Raw genomic sequence first — 23980 nt, 5'->3', positions numbered from 1 at the left:
TTATGGATGACCACATAGGCAGGTCATTCAGAGGTGAGAATGGAACCTAGATTTTCCCAGCTGCAAATGCAGCCCTCTGTCCACTATGGCAAATGGGGATAGTCAGTGTAGAAGTAAGGATCAGGACGGGGGAAGTCGGGGATGGTCAGTGTCTGACTTCTTGGCTCTCAGTTCAATCTCGTGGCCTGGATCTGCCTTGGCAATGTTGTAAACATGGCAGAGTTTGCTTTAGCACAGACCTACCTCCTCTTCTCAGTCTCTTCCTCATTGGAGCTGTTCAAGCAAAGGTTTTAAACTGATCAAGTAGGGTGGCTAGATTTGAATACAAACCTGGCCTCCAGTACTTATGAGCTGTGGGACCCTATTCGAGTCACTTCAACTCTCAGCCTCAGTTTCTTCATCTGCAAAGTGGAAATAATAGTTACCTATCAAATATTACAGGTTGTTGTGAGGATCAAATAAATCTACACATGTGAAGTGCTTTGCAAACTTCAAAGTGCTAATATAAATGCTAGCTATTATTATTTTATGGGAGGGAGTCTTTTTCAGGTACAGTTGGGTTAAATGGCCACCTAGATCCTTTCCAACTCGGAAATTCAGCGATAGAGTGACTTATCCCCTGCTTGGGTTGGCAAAGGAACTTATTGTTATTGTCATTAATTTTTTACAGGAAGGATTCTTTTTCAGGTATGAGATGGATTGAATGACCTTTCCAACTCTGAAATTCTGTGATTCTGTGACAGAATAGTTTATCCCGTGCTTGGATGGGCAGAGGAACATTATTATGATCATCACTGGAGGGATGCTTTTTAGGTATAGGTTGGCCTAGATCGCCGACTCCAGCGTTTTCTTCTGCTCTGGAGTCACTTATCCCATCCTTAGGCGGACCCGAGGCACACTGACAGATGGGTGGGTCCAGGAGCTCTCTCCCCCTGGCTGCAGCTCCCTTCTCAGGCTCTGACATTCACCATTCCCAACCTCCCACAGGCCCGGCTTGATCAGGTACGGCTCTCTGCAGCCAGAGCAGCCCCTGCACAACCTGGAGAATGCTTTTGAAGTGGCTTTCAGAGACCTGGGCATCCCCAGGCTGCTGGACCCCGAGGACGTGGCTGTCCCACAGCCTGAAGAGCGCTCCCTCATGACCTATGTCTCTCTCTACTACCACTACTTCTCCCACCTACACCGGGGGCAGACTGTCCAGAGGAGACTGGCCAAGGTCAGCCGGAAGGGTTAGAGGAAGCTGGGGGGGGATTGCTCAGTTGTGCCCTTCTTCCTCCCCCTCACACTTCCTCCTCTGCCCGGAGGTTGCTAATTCCCTAAGAGGATTGCCAGAGGGAGCTCAGTCCTCGGGGAGAAAGTAAAAGGCACAGTCGGCAAGGGCAAGGTGCCCATTTTGGGCTGAGGGGAAAGGGGGGGGAATCCATTCCTGGGCAGAAGCCATGAACCTTTTTGGCCCCCTGAGCTGCTGGGGGCGGTGGCAGAGCCTCAGGCGGGGGGCCGCTGTCTTCAGGGTGGGTGTCCTTGAGCTGCTGGAGGAGGGGAGGGGGCAGAATAGGCAGAAGTGGGGCAGAGTCTGGATGGGCAACAGAAGGGCCAGGGGCTGCCCCGCAGCCTCCCAGTACCCTGAGCGAAGCTGGCAGTGGAAGATGGCCTTGGTAGGACAACTGGACTTTTTAAAGTGCTTCCACTGCTAGAGTAGGAGCAGACCCCTTAGGTGTCCTCTCTGGGAGCTGAGTCCCCCAGGGAGACAGCTCTCCCAGCGCCAGCCCCCCCAGTGACTCTGACTTTCTCCTTCCTTCTGCCCCAGGTCCTGCAGCAGCTACAAGAGACGGCCAAGCTACAGGCTCAGTATGAGTGGCTGGTGTCAGAGCTGCTGGCCTGGATCGCCGAGCGGCAGGCCCAGTTGGAGGAGCGGAGTTTTCCCGACACCCTCCCTGCCATGCGTGGCCTGCTGGCAGCCTTTGCCACCTTCCGCAGGGAGGAGAAACCCCCACGGCTGGAGCAGCGAGGGGCCGCCGAGGTGCTCCTGTTCCGCCTGAGCACCGCCCTCCGGGCCCAGAACCGCCGGCCTTTCCTGCCCCCGGAGGGCCTGGAGCCGGGGGAGCTGGCCAGGTACTGGGCAGGGTTGGAGAGGGCTGAGGCCGGTCGGGAGCAGGCCCTACAGGAGCAGCTGCTGAGGCTGGAGAGGCTGGAGACCCTGGGCAGACGCTTCCTGCGCAAGGCCGCCCTCCGGGAGAGCTTCCTTATGGACGCGGAGCAGGTGCTGAGCCAGCTGGGCCCCCCTGGGCCCAGCCCGGCCCTGCTGGATGCTGCGGTCCAGAAGCTGGGCTCCCTGGAGGCAGACGTGCTGCCCCAGGAGGGCCGCTTCCAGGCCTTGGCCGAGATAGCTTCCTTCCTGGAGCAGGAGCGATACCATGGCTGGGCAGAGGCAGCCCGCAGGTGAGGCGATTCCCTGACCCCATCCCCACTCCCCCCAGGACCCCACAGGGAAGCCTCTCCAGACTCTGACTCCATCATTCCTCACCAGCAGGTGGCTAGGAGGACTCTCCCCTTTCAGGGACATCCGTACTCACTCAGCAGCTGCCCAATCCAACCCCCATGCAAGGGGATCCTCACCATCAATACAGGGACCCCTTTACCATCAACAATTCATTCCTTTGACATTGGCCCCTCCCTTCTAGATCTACTCTAAATTAAAATGTCTCTGAAAGGGGGTAATCCATTAAGCTTCTTATACCTTCCCGTAAATAATTTTATCAGAAGAGAGACTCTCCATATGAGGACCCAAGTCTCTTGTTTTAGAACAAGTTTTAAACTTCTTTATGTCATGAATCCTGTGAGTAGTCTGTTGGAGTCTATGGATCCTTCCCAATAATAGCTAGCTAATAATAGTAGCTAACATTTATATAGCACTTATTGTATACCAAGCACGGTTCTGAGCGCTTTATCATTATTATCTCTTTTGAAACTCACAATTACTCCAAGAGCTAGGTACTGTTATTACCCACATTTTACAGCTGAGGAAACTGAAAAGAATAATAATCACTTGACCAGTCGCACAACTAATAAATGTCTGAGGTCAAATATGAACTAGTATCTTCCTGATAGCAGGCCTAGCCCTCTATCTACCAAATAAAGTAATATAAAAATACAAAGAAAACCAATTATATTAAAATGCCATTATCTAGATATTTTTATATTTATATATGTGTGTGTTTTATTATTAATTAATCATATTATTATTAATATATATTTAATTATTCATGCATATGTTTTGAAAACAACAAGCTTGATTTTGTTAAAGCTTTTTATTTTCAAAACATATGCATGGATCATTTTTCAACAATGACCCTTGCAAAACCTTGTGTTCCAATTTTTTTCCCCTTTCTCCCCATCCCCTCCCCAGAATGGCAAGTAATCCAATATATGTTAAACATGGTAAAAAATATATATGTTAAATCCAGTACATGCATACATATTTATACAATTATATCAAGACATTTTAAAAATCATCTTCACAGACCTCAGGTTATGAACCTCCCCACACCGTTGAGGAAGCGCATATGTGATGAGGAGGCCCAGAAATGAGGGCCTAGGATAAAGTACAAATTATATCCATGATAGGTAGGACCGCCCTGCTTCTGAATGAGATTCCTCAACACATATTAGCTGACCAGCAAGAACTCCAAGGCAGTGTAGACCAATAGGATCTCTCTGCATTATCTAATCCATCTCTGATTTTATCTCTGGTAAAGTGAATGAATGAATCAATGAAAGAAAAGAAAAAAAGCATTTATTAAAGATTTACTATATACCAAGCCATAAGGAAATTTTTAAAAAGCAGAAATAAACCCTAGACTCATTTCTAATAAGGAAAATATAGCATGGGTGGCCAAGGAAGAGCATTTTTGTTTTGGGAAGTTATAGCTTTGGTGAGTATAGTAATAAGGGAGCAGAATGATACAACCTTCCCAGGAAAAGTGGTGGGACAGATTTACTTATGGTTCCAGAATTGGAAGGGGGTAGGACGGAGTAGGGGGTTCACACTTGGGTGAAGGAGGTGATGTAGGAGAACCCTCAATAGCAGTAGAGACCCCAATACTTAAAAATGGCTACCCAGGCTTGGGAATGATTAGTCACCTTAGGAGCATAGCTGCTTAGAGTGATGTAGCATAGCCCTGGACAAAGTGTGTGAGAGAGAGGAGTTGAACCTGATATCTTTATTCCACTCAGCTATCCTGAAAGGATTTCTGGTTTGTCATCCAAAAGTCTGGGCTGCAGTCTTGTACCTAGGCTCAGACAATGAGCACTTTTTAGTTTCATAAAAGAAGAAAGGGGGTCGTTGTTCGCTCCCATTGCCAAACTTCCCATAAATCGTGTGAGCCTCAATTCCATAATGTCATTTACCCTGCTTTGTTCTTTGTTCTGTACTTCCTAACTCTCTATAAATTTACCTGCTTGCTTTTTGCTCTTTGCAATCTCTTTTGGAATTTAGTCCACTTCAATTAGCATCACAATTATAATAAAAATCTACCTCTTGCCTGGGACATTACCCAAGACTCCAGATTTTTTTGGGGGACATCCTGCATCACTGCTCCAGAATGCAAATTTTCTGGGACCTCTGACCCCCGACAGAGACACTGAAAAATAAAGTCATTGCTGAAATTAGGGTACCAGGTGAGACCTTCATCAATCAGGATAGCTGTGACTCAAGAGAGGAGTTTTGGAATTGATAAGAGTTAAGATATACAGAGCATGGAAATAAGGAAGATTTGGACTGGGAGGGGGGTCACTGAGGTCAGAATCCCATTTTTGTTACTGCTGTGTGATCTCAGCCAAATTACTTAACCTCTTTGGGCATTCATCTCTAAGGACTCATCCAATTCTAATCATTAATTTATAGACAAGGGCTTGATGTAGTCTTTGCAAAAGGCATAAAATCAGGGATGAAGCTCCTCTGATTTGGGGGTAGCCATCCCCAGAGTCCCTGGGGCTACCAGCAGGTTGCACCAGGTCCCTTCTAATTCTCCACCTAGCTCTAGGCTTCTTTCTGTCACCATTTCTCCTCCTGTGTCTCCTCTAGGCAGAAAGAGATCTCTCAACGCTGGGAGCGGCTGCTAAGAGGGCTTCACGAAAGGAAGGATCATCTGGCAAGCTCTCGGTTGGCATTGGGGCTGCTCCAGGAGGTTGATGCTGCTGATGAAGAGCTCAAAGAACTACAGGTCATGTCCCAGCGGTCCCAGCGGTTCCCTTCAGCATGGCCTGTTAGGGCTATTGTATTTGGAAAGTCAGATGGCATTATAGATAGAGCCCTTGGTCCAAGTCAGGAAAACTTGAATTCAAATTCAGCCTCAGACACTTATTGGCTGTGTGATCCTGGGAGAGTCATTTAATCCTGCTTCCCTCAGTTTCCCCATCTGTAAAATAAGCTGGAGCAGGAAATGGCAAGTCGCTCCTGTATCTTTGCCAAGAAAACCCCAAATGGGTCTTAAAGAGTCAGACATGACTGAATACGAGTATCTTAACAACAAAATCTAGGGTACTGAATGAAGAGGCAGGGAGACCTGAGTTCAAAACCTGTCTCAGACACTTGCCAGCTATGAAACCCTAGGCAAGTCATTTAACCATTCTGTGCCTCACTTTCCTCATCTATAAAATGGAAATAACAACAGGACCTACTTAGAGGTTTGCTGTGAGATAATATATGTAAAGAACTTTGTAAACCTTAATGATATACAGGATGTCCCAAAGGTCTTAGTACATTTTTAAGCTAATAAAGTTTAAAATTCCAAACCCTAATTAGTCCATAATATAATTAATATCTTTCATAAACAATAACAAAAAATATTGATATAGCACTTTCATCTAATAAAGCCTTAAAAACAGCAGTAAGTAGAATACTCTGAATTAGCTGTTGTTAATCTATTATTATTATTATTATTACTCCAATAAGAACCCAAGATATCGTCCTGGTTATGGTACTGTCCATAATATTGGCCCCAGGGGCATTCACTGGTTCTCACTCCAGTATGGAGTATATCACCTACCTGAGATACCGACCATAGGGACAACAGTTGGGAATTGGGAATGCCTTAATAGATACTGCATTTGGGGAAGTACCAAGTTCTAGGAGAGCGGTTCAGGATGTAGAAAACTCACAAAGGCATCTCATGGCCAATAAAGGTGTCCCTTTATTATCATAAAAAGAATAAAACAGACTGATCAAGTTGATCTATTAGCAGACTGTGAGTGAAAGGACAGCATTTAAAGGTTTAAAAGGGAGAGGGGGGAAGTAAAGGAAGAATCTAGAGTTAGGAAGGGGTTCGGGAGAGTAGTAGAGATCAAACTCTCATGCACATTATGTCACTGCATAATGGGACCCCAGGAAGTAGTGTTTGCTAATTCAGAATAATAGGGGTGCTTTGGTCACAAAGGTCAAGAGTATTTTTAATGCACCTGCTCTGGGGAGAATCCTTATCTTCAGGATCCTTTGGATTGTCATGATGACAAGATAATAGTGCCAGGAATATAGCCTCCCTTTTGTATGATAAGGCTGACAATGGTTAGAGCGCTCATCATTCCATGGCTGCACCCCTCACACTGACTCTGGTTCTCTGGCCCCAGGTGCTGGCAAGTTCCCCAGTCTGTGGGCAGCATCTAGCAGAAGTGGTGGAGCTCCTGCAGAGACATGAGCTGCTGGAAGCGCGAGTCTTCTCCCAGAGTGCCCTTGTGAGCCACCTGATCCAAAGGACCACGGAGCTGAGCATAGTCACAGGCACCAACCTGGATGGGCTGCAGATCCGAGCCTGGGGCTTGTCACAGGTGTACCAGAGCTTGGTTTTACTCATTAGAGCTCGGTGAGCCCTGTTCTCCACCACCCTACCCTACCCTGTCCCATTCTTGACCCACTTCAGAGCTCCTTATTTCTCTCTTTTTTTCTTGATTTGTGTTTTAATATATCATCACTTTTCTTTTATAGCTCTATTCCATGTGTTGCTCTATATTATGGTTGTTTTATTTCCTACCCTTTGAACATTATGAGCTTTAAAAATCATGGAGTATAACATCTATTACAATGAATGAACTCATTTTTGCATTATTTCTTTAAAAATTATAATTATTCTTCCATTTTCTTTTCTACTATTAATAAACGGATTTACACACTACAGAGATATGAGTATTATTCTCTGATTTTCCTTTTATGAGATATGAAGAAAATGTAGGGTTATAACCCCCGATTTAATTATAAGGAAACTGGAGCACAGAGAGGTTAAGTAGATTGGCCAGATCACACAGCCAAGAAGCATAGAATTTATAATTATGTCTTCTGCCACCTTTTGCATGTGTCATTCCACTTCTATAAATCCCTAAAAACTTCTGTATTCTGTTTTTTTCCTTTTCTATGATTCAATCTGGTTTCAGACACAATGAGTTCTTTCTGTAGATATGGATAGCATTTAGAGGTCTTGGATCATTGCATTGCTGAGCTTAGACAAGTCATTCATAGCTGACCATCTTACAATATTGCTATTACTTTGTACACAGTACGTTTCACTTTGCACAAGAGCTCCTTATTTCTCACCTAAAGCTGGCCTGGGCTTGAGGAACAAGCCATTCTACTTAAGCCAAGGTCAGCGTCCTGAGCATCTCTCCCTCACCTCTCTCTGTTCCCCCTGGTTCTTCTCTCCAGCCTCCAAAGGCTTCGACAAAGGATGGGCGGGACGATTGTCCACACATGTAGGCAGCTAGGTGGTCCGGTGGCTAGAGCTAGACTTGGAGTTAGGAAGAGCAGAGTTCAAATTCTGCCTCAGGCACTTATTAGCTGTGTAAAACTGCACAAATCCTTCAACCTCTCTATAAAATGAGATAATCAGAGGCCCTACTTCAAATTATATGTAAAATGTTTTGCCAACCTTGGAAGGTTATTGTATAAATGTTAGTTATTATTATTATAGTTACTGTTATTATTACTACCGCTGCCTCCTGACCCTGTGGACTGGCCTTTCTCCTAGGCGGGCCCTGCTGGAACAGACCCTGCAGCAGGCTGAGTTCCTGAACAGCTGCGAGGAAGAGGAATCCTGGCTCAGAGAGAAGATCCAGTTGAGTCAGGGGGCTCCCCTGGGCCGGGACCTGGGCCAGATCACGGCGGCTCTGTGGAAGTATAAGGTGCTTGTTCTGGTCTCCATCCATAGTTCCCTGGACTTCCCCGCACCCCCTCTCCTCTCATCCCACTGTGTCCCTCCTTTCACCTTCTTTTTCTTTTTTCCAACACATGTTTTTCAGTCATTTCAGAATCTCCAAGACCACACCTGGGGTTTTCTTGGCAAAGCTCCTGAAGTGATTTTTACAGATGAGGAAACTGAGGCACACAGGGTTAAGTGACTTGCCCAGAGTCACGTAACTAGTCATTGTTCAAGGTCAAATTTGAATTCAGGTCTTCCTGACTCCGGACCTGATGCTCTAGCCATTGTGCCGCATCTTCTCTGATTTCTGTTTTGCTATGATTTGGATAAATGGATATTTTTTTTTCTATTCACTGTGTGCTCATTGCAGAATTTGTATTTTATAAGAAAGGAGTCAAGCCCTGGGTATAAAGATTGGGATCCCCCCAATAATGACAGAGTGAATGGAAGCTAGATTGAACATGATCATATTATCTCTAAATTAAAAATGTTTAAAGGAGCAGATAGGTATAATTCTCTAAGGAAAGAAGAGTAGGGGCTTCCAGCCCCAACTTCCTGCTTACTCTCCAGTAGGAAGAAGGGTAGGGGGAGAAGAGACTGTTTTGCCTCACTTCAAACCATATCCTGATAGCCTTCCTCCCTATACACATTATAGACCTTAAGTTGCTATATGGATATGAATTGTTATTAGTAAATGACAATAATAGTTAACACTTAATTAGAGTTTAAAATTTGCCAAATTACATTATCTCCTTTTCTCCTCACACCCGTGTGATCATTATTCCCATTTTACAAATGAGTAGTCAAATGCTAGAGATTCCAAATGTGGTGAGGGTCAAGATGAGTAGAAATTTTCCCCTTATCTTCCCATTCATTCTCCTGCCTCTCCCTCCTATTACATCATCAAATTTTTCTCTTCTGGCTTATCTCCTGTACCGGGTCAGACCTTAGAGACCGAAGTCAGCTCGCACCAGGCAGTATGTGTGGAAATCGCAAGGAAGGCAAAGGAACTGAGCCCCTCGAGGCACCCGGGCCAGCCAGACCCACAGGAGCGGGCAGAGGCCATCCACAGCCAGTGGCAGCATCTCCGGGACGGGATGGCCCAGTTCCTGGCCCGGCTCCAAGCTGCCCTGCTCATCAAGCAGGTACAAGGCCTCGGAGAAAGGGTGGGAAGGGGCGAGCTTTCCCAACTCCTCCCCTCCAACCTGTCCCTGGGAATTCTCGTGCCAGAGGAAATTGTATTTGGGCTGTGGTGGATTAAAAAATAACCAGCTTCAGGTACCGGCCGTGAGAGGGCCCAGCCATCCGGCAGCGGTGTGGTCAGCAGTGCCGGGCTTACCAGCTCCAGGGAGGAGGCACAGAGGGGACAGAAGGAGACGGTCACTAGGCCCAAGGACCCCAGGCTGGCAGCTCTGTGCAAGGCAAAAAATCACAAGTAGCCGGGCCCCTGGAAAGAACTGTGGAGAGTGAAAGTGGGCCCCAGCATAATATCTTCATCTTTTTGTTGTTTGTTTGCTGGGTGTTCTTTTCTTTCTCATTTTTTTTGGCCTTTTGATTAGATTTTTCTTGAGCAGCATGATGAATTGTACATCTGTTTGGAAAAATTGCACATTTAACCTATCTTGGATTACTTGCTGTCTAGGGGAGGGGGGAAGGGGGAAGAAGGGAGAAAAATATGAACACGAGGTTTTGCAAGGGTAGATGTTGAAAACTATCTTTTCATTTATTTGGAAAAATAAGCTATGATCATTTTTAAATTTAAAAATATTAATAACAAAAAAGAACTATTTCATGGCAAGGTAGCCCCTCTTCTGTGTTATGTTGGTGACCTGAAACAAATCTCTTCCTCTGTCTTTTGGGTTCTTCCCATCCCAGTATTTTGCAGATGTGAGCGAGGTAGAATCCTGGCTGCAGGAGCAGCGGTCCTTGTTGGCCAGTGAGGATTTCGGGAAGGATGGGGCCGGTGTGATGGTCCTGCTCCAGCGCCACCAGAGACTGGAGCGAGAAGTGTGGGCCTGTGGGCTGGAAGTGAGACGGCTGGAGGAGCAAGCCCAGACTGCAGCCCTTCAAGCCCCACTCAGGGTAATCCACTTGGCACTGAGATGGGAACAAATGGGAGGCAATGGACCAGATCAAACACTAGACTCCCACTCCCCAAACCCCCCAACCCAGGGAGGACTGGGAAATGATCTCAGAGCTATAGACTCCTCACAGTGGAGCAGCCTAATGGAATGGATTTGAAGTCAGAGATTGTTCTTGTTTAATTGTCTCAGTCATGGCTGACTCTTAATGACCCCACTTTAGGTTTTTCTTGTTTAAGATATTGCCATTTCCTTCTCCATCCCATGTTACAGATGAGGAAACTGAGGCAAACAGGGTTAAGTGACTTGCCCAGGGTCACACACAGAGAAAGTGTCTGAGACCGCATCTGAATGCAGGTCTTCTTGACTCCAGACTGGCCCTCTGTGCACTATAGAGTCACCCAGCTACCTAAAGTTAGAGGGATCAAATCCCAGCTCTGCAACTGATTATCTCTGTAAAAGAGGGAAAATTACCTCTTCCCTCTCAGCCTCAGTTTTCTTATCTGCAAAATGATGAAATTAGACTAGATCATCTCTAAAGTCACTTCTAGTTCTAAATCAATCATCCATTGATTCCAGAAATAATTGAAACATGATTCCTTTATTAATTTTCTGCCTCAGAAAGATTTGAGTTCATAGTCTATGAGAGATTCTTACCAGCTGTATGATACTGGGCAAGTCATCTGACCTAAACTCCCACCACATTGTATTTTGCCATCAGGCTATCTACCTTAGTTTCTTAGTTTCATCTCTAAAGTGAAAGTAATGAAAATTTCATACATCTCTCACAAAGATAAGGGGATCAAATGAGAGCATGAAAACTTTAAAGTTCTATGTGCATATTAGTTATTAGTGATTATTAATTACTCTCATGCCTCATAGAATATTGAATTTGAACTAAAAAAAATCTAGGATTCTCATCCATCCTAGCAAAATGACGGAGTAGGACTCAATGACCTCTAATGTCCCTACCAGCTGCTCTTGATGGTCCACCTTTCTTCCCCTTTGAGGAATAGACTCAGTCTTCTCCTTTGGCTCAAGAATTGTCCTGGTATTCTGTCACCTAAGTACCTTTCAGGTGATCCTGAAAAGTCAAAACTTCATTGTCAGTCAAAAAACATTCATCAAGCACCACAATGTGTGAGACACTGTGTTAAGCAACAGAGATATACAAAAAGAAGTAAAAGATAGTTTCTGCCCTTTGAGGAGCTCACAAACTAATGATTTAATTTAAATTTAGTTTAATTTCAAATATGATAAATACCAATAGACATAATTCACATAAACAAAAACTCTTTGGAGGAGCCTCAAAATTTTAAGAGTAAGGTAGGTTCCCTTTTTTTGTGGTTGTTATTAAGTCATTTTTTTAGTTGTGTCTGACTCTTTGTGACCCCATTTAAGATTTTCTTGGCAAAGATACTGGAGTGTTTTGCCATTTCCCCCTCCCGCTCATTTTACAGATGAGGAAACTGAAGCAAACAGGATTAAGTGATTTGCCCACGGTCACATAGCTCATAAGGGTCTGAGTTCAGATTTGAACTCAAAAAGATGAGTCTTCCTGGCTCCAGGACCAGCACTCTATCCATTATGTGACTAAGCTGCTCATGTGTATGGCTTATTTCCCCAAAAAAGCTTATAAGGGCCAGCACTACACTTTAGGCTCAAAGCCACAACTAAGAATTTTATTGGGGGTAGAGGAAAACCAATCTCAATGGCAAGCAACCCAGGGGATGGTCTAACGAGAATTTGATCTGTGACTTCTTGGGGATAGCCCTGGCTGAGAGGTGTTAAATCAATAAGACCTCACTGGTCCCCTTGTTCAGGACCAATGGACCTACTGGTCCAGAATCATTGAGGGTCAATAGAGAATTTCCAAGCAAGGCAGGAAGAAAAAGTATATGCCCCTTGCCACCAAATGCCAGCACCTGTGGCCAAAGAACAGTTCTCTCCACTCTGCTTAAGCATTTAATTTGTTATCCCAAAAATGCTCAATACCTTGCCAGGTACAGAGCAGATACAATATTACAGGATCAAAGATTTGGAGCTAAAAGGACCTTTGAGGTTATTTTGTCTAAGCCCCTTTATCTTACAGATGAGGAAACTGAGGCTTAGACAGATAAATGATTTACCCCTAGTCAAATAGCTCATGTGGGAGGAAGGATTTGAATCTGTGACTTCCAGTCCAAGGCTAGGGGCTCTGAGGGCTTGGGGCTTTTTGATCAATTACTTAAAATCTGTAGTCCCTCACTTCATTCACTTGAGAGTCCTACTTTGTCCCAGAATTTCTGTGAAACAGGAGAAAGAGAAGGAGAGGGAAAGAAAGAGGAAGAGAGAGAGGGAGAGAGAGAAAGAGAGAGAGGGAGAAAGACAGACAGGGGGAGAGAGAGACAGACAGACAGACAGGGAGAGAGACAGAGAAAGGGAAGGAAGGAAGAAGAGAAGAGGGAGAGAGAGGGAGGGAGAAAAGAAGGGAGGGAAGTGGGGAAGAAAGGAAGAGAAGGAAAAAGACAGGAAAAGAGAGGAGAGGAAGGAAAAGAAAGGGAAGGGGAAAAGGAGGATGAGAGGAGAAAAGAGGAAGGGAGGGAGGGGAGAGAAGAGGAGGAAAGAAGGGAGGTGAGAGGAGGGGAAGGGAGAGAAGAGAGGAGAGGAGAGGAAGGGAGGGCAGAAGAAAAGAGAAAAGAGAAGGGGAGGGAAGAAGAAAAAAGGAGGGGAGGAGAAAAGAGGACAGGAGGGGAGAGAAAGAGAGAAGAAGGGAGAAAGAGAGAGGAGAAAGGAAAGGAGGAGAGAAGAGGGGATAGGAAGAGAGAGGGGAAAGAAGGAGAGAGAAGGAAGGAAGAGAGGAAAGAAGGGGAGAGAAGGAGGAGAGGAGGGGAGAGGGAAAGAGGGGAAGAGAGAGGAAAGAAGAGGAGAGAAGAAAAGAGGAGAGGAGAAGAAAAGAGAGCAGAGGAGAAGAAAGGAAGGGGAGGAGAAGGGAGGGAAAGGAAGAAAGAAAGAAGGGGCTTCTCCATAGATTTCTTTCCAGGAGGTAGTGACAGACTCTATTTTTAGCTCTGATCAGAACTATCCCCTCTTCCAGGTAGAGAGCCAGGAAGCCTGGAATCAGGTGGATGGCGATGGAGCTGGGAAGTCCCAGGACTGGCCACAGAACTTAGCACCCTCAGGAGTGGCTCACCAGCAGCTCCGGGTCAGGATGCGTTTCACCTTCAGAGGTACCCAAAGTTGAAGAATGGATTCTGAGAGTGCCATGGGCTCCTTCCCCATCTGGTTAAAAAAAGATGGGTAGAAAAGCAGCCTCCACTCCAACCCTACTGCTGACCTTGCCTAAGACCCACATGTCTCTGTTGTCCCTGGAGTCTGGGGGAGGATGGGGTGGGGATAGAACAAGGAGTTAGGAAACTGGAAAAGTACAATGTCTCCCAGGGCCCCAACGAAGTGAGTCACATCTCTCACACAACTTCAGGGCAAACACCTGCCGGGGGTGGTTTCCCGTCCTTAGAAATGCTCATCCCATCTTCCTTGGAGACTCTGCTCAAGAACCACCTCCCACCCTCAGCTACCACCCATCAGTCACACTGATTAAGTGCCTCCTGTGTGCAGGCACTGGGGAAGGCTGGGTGTGCTCTCCCCCAGCTCAGATCTCTTGGCAGTCATGTTGCACTTTTGTGCATATTTATATGTGTAACTACTGTTTCTCTGGTAGAATGTAAGTCCCTCCAGCACAGGGAATATCTCCTTTTTGTCTTCCCATCCCCGTTAGCACAGCTTGTGACACACAGTAGGTACTTAATAGAGACTCACTGTTGGGTTAATACCCACTACTTTCCCTCCACACCATGTTCCCCAGAAATAGCCAGAGCTCTGGGCAACCACAAGCCCCCTCCTCCTCAGGGAGACTATAACTTCCAGGGCAAGAACCATAGGCAACACTTGTACTGTTCGAGTTCACCTCGGCCCCCAGTGTTGTGTTAGGTACCTAGTCAGCGTTCAATAAATACTTATCAATTCTTCGGTTAAAAGGGGGGCCCTTAATTCCCAGACCCCCTCCCTCCACACCATTCTGTGCTCAGAACGCCTCTCTCCACAGGGGAGAACCTCACCTGGGCCAGGGGAGACATCCTGGAGCTGGTTGCCAAAACAAGTCCTTCCACCTGGAGGCTGAGGGACCCCGAAGGCTGCCAGGCAGAAGTGCCAGCCAGCTACGTGGCAGAGCTCGAGGCTCCCCAGGTCCCGCTTCAGCAGCCTCGTTCCCACACTCGTGGCCGGGCCAGTTCCCTTTTAGTCCTTTCGGACATGTCTGTCCTGTAGACTGAGGCTAGGTTTCGGGCTTGTTTCTGAGACAGGGCCTCCCTCTCTGGCCCAGATAGGGGGATAAGGGCCGCCCATGGGCTCCCTCCTGCTGCGGGTGGGCACCAGAGCTCCGACAGGCGCTCACAGCCAGGGATGCTGGCGGGTCGCTCGGACTCAGAATGTGGGGCCCTCGGTCTGCTCCAAGTCTAGCATGGGGAGCCGGCCCTCTGACTGCCTCGGGAGGGCCAGTCAGAGGGGGATTAGCTCCATCCATGTGTGCCGTGGCCTGGCACTGGCCGGACAAGGAGGCCCAGTCTCACAGAAATCCAACTTCATTCTGAGAGACAATTTCTAGACATGGCAGAAAGAATTTACTTGCTTTACTACAAGTACCTGTTTTCTTTTTTCTTTTTATTCAATTGGAAGAAAGGGGTGGGAAGGAATGAGGGGGGAAATAAAAGTTTATTAATTGAAAACAAATTAAATTAATAAAAAATGACTGGTTTTCTACTATACTCACACATATAAAACTTAATTCTTTTGGGGAAACCTGGTCCCTGGTCACATTAAGCCTCTCTTCTCACAGGTGATGTCATTGATGAATCCCTTATATGAAAGAACAAGGAACAGGGGAACCTCACGGCAACCCGTCCGCTGGGGCACCCAGGAGATCTCCAGACCATCGGAGCTGGATCTTCATTTTGACCCTGAAACAATCCGCAAGACCCAGGACCACCTGAATCAGGACTATCAGGGTCTACAGGCCCTGGCACAGGTACTTGATTTATGTGCTTCAAAGTGATACCTCTGAAGTGGTAGTTCTCAAAGAGTAAGTCTCTGAGTTACCTTCTCAGGAGCTATGCAGTCAAAACTACCTTTATAATAATACCAAAACATTTTCATTTTTAACATGGTAGATATCAATAGATATAACCCACATTAACAAACAACAATCTCTGAAGAATTCAGTAATTTTTTAAAAAATTGTTATTTTTTATTTTTAATGTTCTTTTTAACATTTTTGAGTTCCAAATTCTCTTCCCCTCCACACCCACTGAGAGAAGGCAAGCAATATTATATCAGTTTTCCTTTTGAAATTATGCAAAACATAATTCCATATTAGCTATTTTGCAAAAGAAAATTATACTTTAATTTGCACTCAGAGTCCAATAAGAACTCAGTAATTTTTAAGAGGCCTGGAAACAAAAACTTTAAGAACTGCTGGTTGGGTAGCTCTGGAATGCCCCTCACTCTCTCATTCTTCATTATCTATAACGCTCAGACCATAGCATGAAGCCTGGGAAAGCAGGTCATTGTGGGAGAGGGGCTGAGACCAGTAAGACAAGGGGTCTCGATGAGAAATAGGGCTGAGGACCTGAGAAACGGCTGATTCCTTCCACCTGAGCTCGACTCGGCTGCCAAGAGGGAGCTGGCTGTAGGGACGCAGCTCTGTCCTCTCAGCTGGATGCTCTCCTGACCTTTCTGCCTTCAGCATCGCAGGACCCGGCTCGAAGAAATGTCCATCTTATTTGGCTTCTATGACTCTTGTGGAGAGCTCCAGTCCTGGTTGGAGGACCAGACAGTGGTGTTCCAGACCCTGAACCCCCAGGCTGAGAACATAGAGGTCGACAGGAGTAAATTTGAGGTATCGCCATGAGTATGCTAGTAAATGTTTAACTATTAGCTCTTCCCACCCCACCAAAAAAGCTAAAATTCAAATTTAAACTGCATTATTCACATATTTTCCATCACTTTCTTGAGTTTAGATTGAAGGTGTCAAACTCAAAACCAGCGGGCCTCAAACAGCTAGTAAACTCCAGGAGTGCAGTAGATCCAGATTAAAATTTAATTGGGAAATGTTTCAGAAAATAAAAATATAATACAACATAGACAATGTAAAATTGTGGTTTTCTAAGTCACTGTAAAGTCTACAAGGATTCCTTTCCAAGTTTCACATTGCTGATCTAGATAATCATCAGAATCATAAACCAAGCCCTGGTTTGTAGCATCTGGCCATTTTCAAGGTGAAGATGCTCAAACTGAAAATGTAATAATCACCTCTAGACATTCTGATTTCCTGGGCTAGGTGATGGGGACTATAGGGATGAGGATGAGGAAGAAGAGCCCATTCATCATACCCCTTCTCCCCTCACCCCTTGCTCTCCCCTCACTCAGAATTTTCTCGTGGCTTTGGCCATGGGGAAAGAACACTTGGCAGAGATCAGCAGTTCAGCAGAAAAACTGAGGCAGAGGATGCCTGATCACACAGCCAAGATCCAGCAGCAGCTACAGGAACTGGGCCAGAGGTGAGCCAAGAGGGGGAATTCAAAGTGAGAAGGGAAAAAGAAAAAAAAGTAGGTGTCTCTGATGCTTGTCTACTCTGATCCCTGGGATGGCATCAAAAGATCTGGAAGGTAACTGCCAAAGTTGGCCCTGGATGGGATGGGAAAATGAATCCTCTTTTATTAGAGAGGGGGGACTATGTGTGTGCAATGTTGTATTTCCTATTACATGAGGTCATTGTGTTAGATCAATGGTCAGTTGGTTTTGCTGAACTTTTTAAAATTCTTTTTTAGGAGGGGGGTGTTTGCTGGACAGGGGATGTGGAGAGGGGAATATTTAGAAGTGAATATGGTGTGAAAACAAAGAACATCCAAAAAACAGGGAAGAGAGAGAAATCAATCAACTAACAAGCTCTTTTCAAGTGCCTACTATGTGCAGGTGCAAAAGACAAAAAATGAAGTATCTCAAGGAGCTTGAGGGAAGTTCTAAGATTGAGACAGAATGCAGGGTTCCTTGGGTAGAGGAGACCAATGGGAGACTGGAGCAAAGGGTAGCTCTGACAGGCTTGAAATAGGGGGAAATTTGGCCCAGAAACCTCTGGTCAATGGGACCTATCTAGAGGCAGGAGAGGGTAAGATGTCCCAGCAAGGCTGAGCTGCCGCTCTCTGTCCCTGATAGATGGGAGCAGCTGGAAGCCCTGAAGGAGGAGAAGGAATCGCATCTGGCAAGCATGGCGGATGTCCACAGCTTCCTGCAGGAGTATGGACTCGCGGAGACCCAACTTCAGGACATTATGGTGAAGCTGGAGTCTGTGGAGCTGGCGGAGTTAGTGGGCAGCTGCCGACATTCCCTGTGGTCCTCCCAGCACGAGATCCTGGTGCTGGAGCGCAAAGTCTGCTACCTCGCCAGTGTGGTCCACAAGTAGGGTCTGGGCCCGGGGGTCTGAGAGTCACGAGGAGTAGTGGGCACCCAGAGAGGGGAGGAAGAGATTGGTGCATTAGGTAGGGGGCCAGCCACGGAGTCAGCAAGGCTTGCTTCTGAGACACACCTCAAAACAAGCCATTCAAACCTTCAGAGCCTCGGGCAACTTGCTAAAACCTTACATTACAGATGAGTAATTTGCTCTACAGTAGGAGAAGTTTCCCACATTGATAAGAATACTAAATACAGGCATAAATTAGGAATGTAAAAAGGCATCTTAGGACATAATCAGAAAGACTTGAATTTCAAATCCTGCCTATCAAACATGACCAGATGCAGGAGCCTGGGCAAGTAATTTAACTTCTCAGTGCCCCACCTAACTAAAATTGCACTGGAATCAGAACACCCGTAGAATCTTAGGACCAATAAAAATAAGAAATAAGAAAAAAATAGATTTGGATAGTGGTGAAGGGGGTGAGGAAGATTGGTAGGGAGCAGAGAGTTGAAAGATTTATAGGGAACTTTTGCTGTCCTTACAAGCATAGTGAAAGATGAGAGAAAGAGAGAGACAGAGACAGAGAGATAGGCAGCCAGACAGACAGACAGAAAGAGAGAGATAGAGACAGAAAGAAAGAGACGGAGAGAAACAGGCAGAGGCAGAAAGAGACAGAGATAGACAGAAAGAGACAGAAACAGAGAGAGAGATAGAAAGAGAAAGACAGAGAGAGAGAGAGAGAGAAATAGAGACAGAAAAAGAGAGACAGAGACAGAAAGTGAGAGACAGCAAGACAGAGACAGAGACAAAGATAGAGACAGAGACAGAGAGACACAAAGAGAGAAACATTTTCTTTTTGAATAGATGCATCACCCTAGGCTTGACCAGAAAAGATTTGGGAATGGTGGGAGTGGGTGGGTAGAAGGGGTAACAGCTGGGGAGACCCCCAGGAGAAGGTGGGGAGGATGGAGATATTTAGCACCTGAGATACTTATAGTCCTTCCAAGACAACCAGAACATCTTATACCCCCAGGATTAAAGAGACAAGCCCTACGGAGCCCCCAGTATTGCAGGAACGAGTGGAGACCCTGCAGACTCTGCTGAAGCAAGTGCAGGAGCGGGCTGCTCAGACAGCTCAGGCCCAGGCCCAGGCCCAGGCCAGGCACGACTTCCTGAGGGAGAGTGGCCAGCTGCTGCTGTGGGCGGAGGGTGTTCAGTCTCAGCTAGATAACAAGGAGATGGCTGTGGACGTGGCCTCGGCCAAGCAGCTGCTGGAGGAGCACAGAAGCCTGCGGGAAGAGATCCGTGTCCAGCAAGAGAGGTAGGGGTGGCCCAGAGAGAATGAGGGGAAGGGGGAGAGCAGAGGGAGCCTTCCAGGAAGGCTTTCATCACTGACCACTTTCGTCATTAAAGCTTAGATCGTGTCCCCCATGTTTCTGAGGAAGCTCAACGAGACCCTCAAGGATCTGCTCTGGGCCTCTGGAGAGCACTAAGGCACTCTGGTCAGGGCAACCCAGCTGCACCCAGTGGTAACCCCTCAGCTTTCCAAAGTCATCGTGCACCCCAAATTCTATCACCAGGGGTTAAATGGACTGTCCCACTGGCCTAGTGTATCCTCCTCTATAAATGCAAGAAAGTCCGCATATACTTTAACAGATAATAGTCAATAGACAGCAGACAAATAGACAGACATAGGGAGAATAGATAGATCAATAGATAATACAGACAGATAGTAGACAAATATATAGTAGATATAGTAGAAAAAGAGAAAGTAGATAGATAGTAGATAGAATAGACAGACAGACAGACAAAGGAGAAATATGGGCAGGTGACACTGGAAACGAAGAAGAAAGAATAGGATTTGGAATGTAGATTCCAGGCAATGAGTGAGGTGAATCATAGCTGGCTCTCTCCTAAAGTTTAGGAAGTCACCAATCAAGAGAGCAGGTTAATGGGAGCTGGTAAACCATGCCTAAGGACGGAGGCCGGTATTGATTTAGAAAATCCCATTAAAATGATCTTGCTCTATTTATTTCTGTTTATTTCGTCAAATATTTCCCAAGTGCATTTTAATCTGGTTCTATCCACATTGGCCTGTGGGTCGTGCCTCCAACACCTCTACATTACAATATGAATATGAACAACCCACAGGAAGATATCCCAAGTCCCTGGTGAAGGCGAATAAGGAATTTCCAGGATCAAAGATCCGGGATTAATTAGTTTGGGGAATGGGGGAGAACGAGAGGAGTGACCCAGTTTCTTTCTCTTGGCCAGGATGAGACAGTTGGAGGCTCGGGGCCGACACCTGGACCCCAGGGAGGCCCAGGATGCCCCGGCAGTGGCGACGGCTCTGAGGCAGCTGGGTCAGCAGGCCCGCGTGGTGGATGCGGCGTGGGAGCGGTGCCTTGGGCGGCTGCGGCAGGGCCTAGAACTACAGCTGTTTGTCCGGGAAGCAGACAGCCTAGGGGCTGCCTGCACCAGCCATGAGGCTTTCCTCCGGCTGGGCAGCCTCGGGGTACGTGAGTGGCTGAGCCTGGAACAGACCGCTGTGGGGCGTGATGCTGAGGGGGGGGTAGAGGGGGGGCTTCCTGAGGGCCCCGCGGTCAGAATGATGATGGCTGGCTGTTGTGGTTTAAGAGGCACCAAATAATGAACTGGACTCGGAGCCAGAACTATCTGGGTTAATGCTGCCTCTGACTCATGCTGGCTTTGTGGCAAGTGCTCTAAATAATTCTCCAAGAAATGATGACGGCCTGCATCGGGAGAGCTTTTTTTTGTTTGGGGAGTTCATTTATCCAATGAAACCACAGGTCCAGTGCTGATCCCTTATTGATGATTTTCAGAATGCTCTAAGGGACAGCTAGGTGGTGCAGTGGGTAGAGCACCAGCCCTGGAGTCCGAGGACCTGAGTTTAGATCTAGCTTCAGACACTAATTACATGACTCTGGGCAAGTCACTTAACTTCAAATGACTTAAAAAAATGCTCTAGATAATATTATCTCATTTCTTTCTCCTAACGACCCTCCAAGGAAGGCAAGAAGTTATCTGTGCCATTTTACAAATAAGAAAACTGAGGGTCAAAGAGGCTAATTATTATTTGCTCAGGGTCACACATCTAACAAATCACAGAGCAGGGCCTCGAACCCAAGCTCTGAAGCTGCAGCCATTAGGCTTGAGGGGGAAAAAAGACTCCTTTTGTTTGCCTTTGAGAGGAGTTGGGGGGGGGGGTGTTTCCTTCCCAGAACCTGGAAGTAGCCCCGTGTCTGTGCCCCCAGGAGGACGTGGGTGACCTGCAGAACGTGCTGCAGCGGCACCAGGAGTTCGAGCGGCTCCTGGAGACCGTGGGTCTGCGGGTGGCGAGCCTGAGATCCCATGGGGAAAGGCTGATGGAGAAACAGCACTTTGCTGCCCACCTGTGAGTATGGGGACTGGAACTTCAGGGCTGGGGTGCACGTCCTCCTCACCTTCTCTTGCCAAAAAGCGGATGGGGATTTATTAGGCGACGGCTAGAATGAGTGGTACGGGCAGCTAGGTGGCCCGGTGGTTAGAACTCGGGGTCTCGAGTCAGCAAGAATCGAGTTCAAATCCAATTCAGAGGAGCTGTGCGATCCCGGGCAAGCCACTTCACCCCGTACGCCTCAGCTTCCTCATCTGTAAAATGAGCTGGAGATGGAAATGGCGATTCACTCCTGTATCTTTGCCAAGAAAACCCCAAATGGGACCGTGAAGGGTCATGAAGGGACATGAGTAATGGACTCATCAACCACAAATCCCAATAGCGGGGCACGTTTGAGCCCTAACTTCTGGGTGAGAACAGGGGCAGAATACAGCACTCACCCAGAATCCTCTCTGTTCAGGATCAGAGAAAGGATAGCAAAGAGCCAGGATCGGTGGGCCAAGCTCCGAGCCATGAGTAAGCAAAGGAAGGAGAAGCTGCTGGCCACCCTCCGGGTACAGGTACGTGTGGGGGCCCTTGGCTCGGAGCTGAAGGAACCCTATTTCATTGCTGGGGAGAATCCCCAAAGACCATTCACAGAGGTGACCCTAGGACGGATAGAATAGAATCAGGGAGGGTCTCAGAGCTGTGGACGGGAATACAAAAGCCACACCTGAATGCAAGTCCACATCCCTGGAAAGTCCTGGGGTGATAGAGAACCCACCGCCCTATAGCAGCCCCTTCTGCTTTGGGAATAATGCTTAGCCGAGTGACTTCGAACAAGTCATTTATCCTGAGGGCAATAAGCCCAAGCTACCCCAAAATGCAGGTTTCCATTTGTCTCATCAAAGGAGGCACAGATTCAAGTGCTGGACCCACTGGAGTTCAAATAATGGAGCCAGACATTCTCCTCGCCTACAGCAATCAACTTCCCCCTCTCGTCTCCTGGGGAAATGGAGAGGCTGACAGGAGGGTTCGTGGCTCTGGTTCCCTTACAGTGAACCAAGAGCGGCTCTGAATCTTCCACTCGCCCAGCTTATTTGCTCTGCTCTCTGAGGACGAATAGAACTCTCTTAAGTGGCTGCCCCTCAAATAGCCAAATCTAGTCAACAACCATTTAAGTACCTACTATGTCAAACAGTGTAGTAAGTAAGGGAAAAACAAAAACAGTCCCCACCTTCCAAAATATATACAGGGTAAACCAGGTGTGTTCTCAGAGGAAAGGCATCAGTATTAAGGTACCATCTTCCAAGAGTTCATATTCTAGACAATATATAAGCAACTATGTACATACAAAATTGGATATATTGTCAAAGGAAGGGCACCAGTATTAAAGACAAAGACTTGCAGAAGGTAGGATTTTATCTGAGGCCTGGGGCAGTCAGGAGCTGAAGACAAGAGGGAGAGCATGGAGGATGGCCTTAAGCTAGGCAAGGCGTCAGGAGATGGTGTCTTGTTCAAGGAACATCAAGAAATCCAGTGTCGCTGGATCACAGAATGTGTTTTAGAAAGTGGAATGTAAGACAGGAAAGGTAGGAAAGGACTGGCTTATTAAGAGCTTTAAAAACAAAAAATTTAAAAATTAAAAAAAAACAAAAAGAGAATTTCCTACTTGATCCTGAAGGTAATGAGGGAGCACTGAAGTTTATTGAAGAGGAGGGTAAGTCTTAGGAAAATCACTTTGGTAACTTACATCTTTTTTTTTTTTTTTTTTTTTTGAGGGAATATTGTTTGTTCTCCCCACCTCTCCCCAGTCCCCACCCCCAGATCTGTTTCTCCTCTTCTTCCTCCTCTGCTTTTTCCTCTTCTTTTCTCAAAGAGAACCAGTGACTTCACAAGGATGACGTCTTGACAAATTGGACTTAAATGAGCAGAGCTGCTCATTTATCAGCCTCCCTCCCTCCAAGAAGTGCTCAAACTCAAATATCCAAGTGCTCCCTTACTCCTGGGGGTAGCCAGGTGGTGCAGTGGATAGAGCGCTGGGTCTGGAGTAAGGAAATCTCATCTTCCTGAGCTTACTTAGCTGTGGGATTCCAGACAAATCCCTTAACCTGTTTGCCTCTGTTTCCTCTTCTGTAAAATGGCCCAGAGAAGAAAATGGCAAACCACTGCAGGACCTCTGCAAGAAAACCCTAAATGGGGTCAACTCCACCTCAACAACCCCATAGCAGCACTCCCCTTCCCATGACCTCTCTGCCCTTAGCAACACAAAATCCCATTGGAAAGATAAAACACAAATAAAATAATCAAGAGGATTGTCATTGACTTCAGACTATATCTTTTGAGAACTGGGATTAGGGTGGATAGGAACCGAAAGGAAAATAGTGGTGGGATCTGCCTTATCACAGAGACCTTAAAAGGTGCTTTAAGGCCTGGCCCCTAGAGATCCCTTGATATAACCCAGGGAAGGGGGCCTACTTTTTCTCCAGCCTCTATTGGCCCTTCTCAGTCCTGTTTTGTGAAATGGTAGGCAAATGACGGGTTTGGAATTGAAAGTTTGACCCTGCTGTAAACTACCTGAATAGCCATAAGCAAGTTTGTTTTTTAACCTCATCTGCAAACTGAGGGATGTATCCTATGGAATCTAGCATCCCTTGCATTTCTATGTGCATGAGACTGTGAACTCTCCCTCTCCCTACCTTTGCTCTCCAGGGCAGAATGAGAGCAGCATTCTTATTGAGTCTGGGGCCTGCTCCCCCTCTCCAAGTCCTCCATGCACAGAATAGTCCCTTGGGCCTTTCCTTTAGCCAAGGATCATACCACATACACACCTTCCCTGGACCTCACCTGGGGA

General features: G+C 46.6%; 1 protein-coding gene across 1 annotated transcript in view; it reads left to right on the top strand.

Moving 5' to 3' along the window:
• Positions 1 to 23980, top strand: part of SPTBN5 (spectrin beta, non-erythrocytic 5) — a 92482-nt gene that overhangs the window by 5609 nt on the left and 62893 nt on the right. The window contains exons 6-22 of the mRNA XM_031949283.1: positions 988 to 1216; positions 1808 to 2439; positions 5084 to 5222; positions 6625 to 6857; positions 8013 to 8166; positions 9128 to 9328; positions 10059 to 10265; positions 13341 to 13473; positions 14349 to 14488; positions 15138 to 15326; positions 16044 to 16196; positions 16727 to 16857; positions 17513 to 17755; positions 18784 to 19071; positions 20025 to 20265; positions 21026 to 21165; positions 21608 to 21707. Of these exons, the coding sequence (XP_031805143.1) occupies positions 988 to 1216; positions 1808 to 2439; positions 5084 to 5222; positions 6625 to 6857; positions 8013 to 8166; positions 9128 to 9328; positions 10059 to 10265; positions 13341 to 13473; positions 14349 to 14488; positions 15138 to 15326; positions 16044 to 16196; positions 16727 to 16857; positions 17513 to 17755; positions 18784 to 19071; positions 20025 to 20265; positions 21026 to 21165; positions 21608 to 21707 (3553 nt within the window). The remainder of the gene's footprint in view (positions 1 to 987; positions 1217 to 1807; positions 2440 to 5083; positions 5223 to 6624; positions 6858 to 8012; positions 8167 to 9127; positions 9329 to 10058; positions 10266 to 13340; positions 13474 to 14348; positions 14489 to 15137; positions 15327 to 16043; positions 16197 to 16726; positions 16858 to 17512; positions 17756 to 18783; positions 19072 to 20024; positions 20266 to 21025; positions 21166 to 21607; positions 21708 to 23980) is intronic.

This window comes from Sarcophilus harrisii, chromosome 2, assembly GCF_902635505.1.
Source record: "Sarcophilus harrisii chromosome 2, mSarHar1.11, whole genome shotgun sequence".
Classification (NCBI taxonomy): domain Eukaryota; kingdom Metazoa; phylum Chordata; class Mammalia; order Dasyuromorphia; family Dasyuridae; genus Sarcophilus; species Sarcophilus harrisii.
The sequence above is the reverse complement of the archived record's forward strand: the minus strand, read 5'-3'. Positions and strand labels throughout refer to the sequence as shown.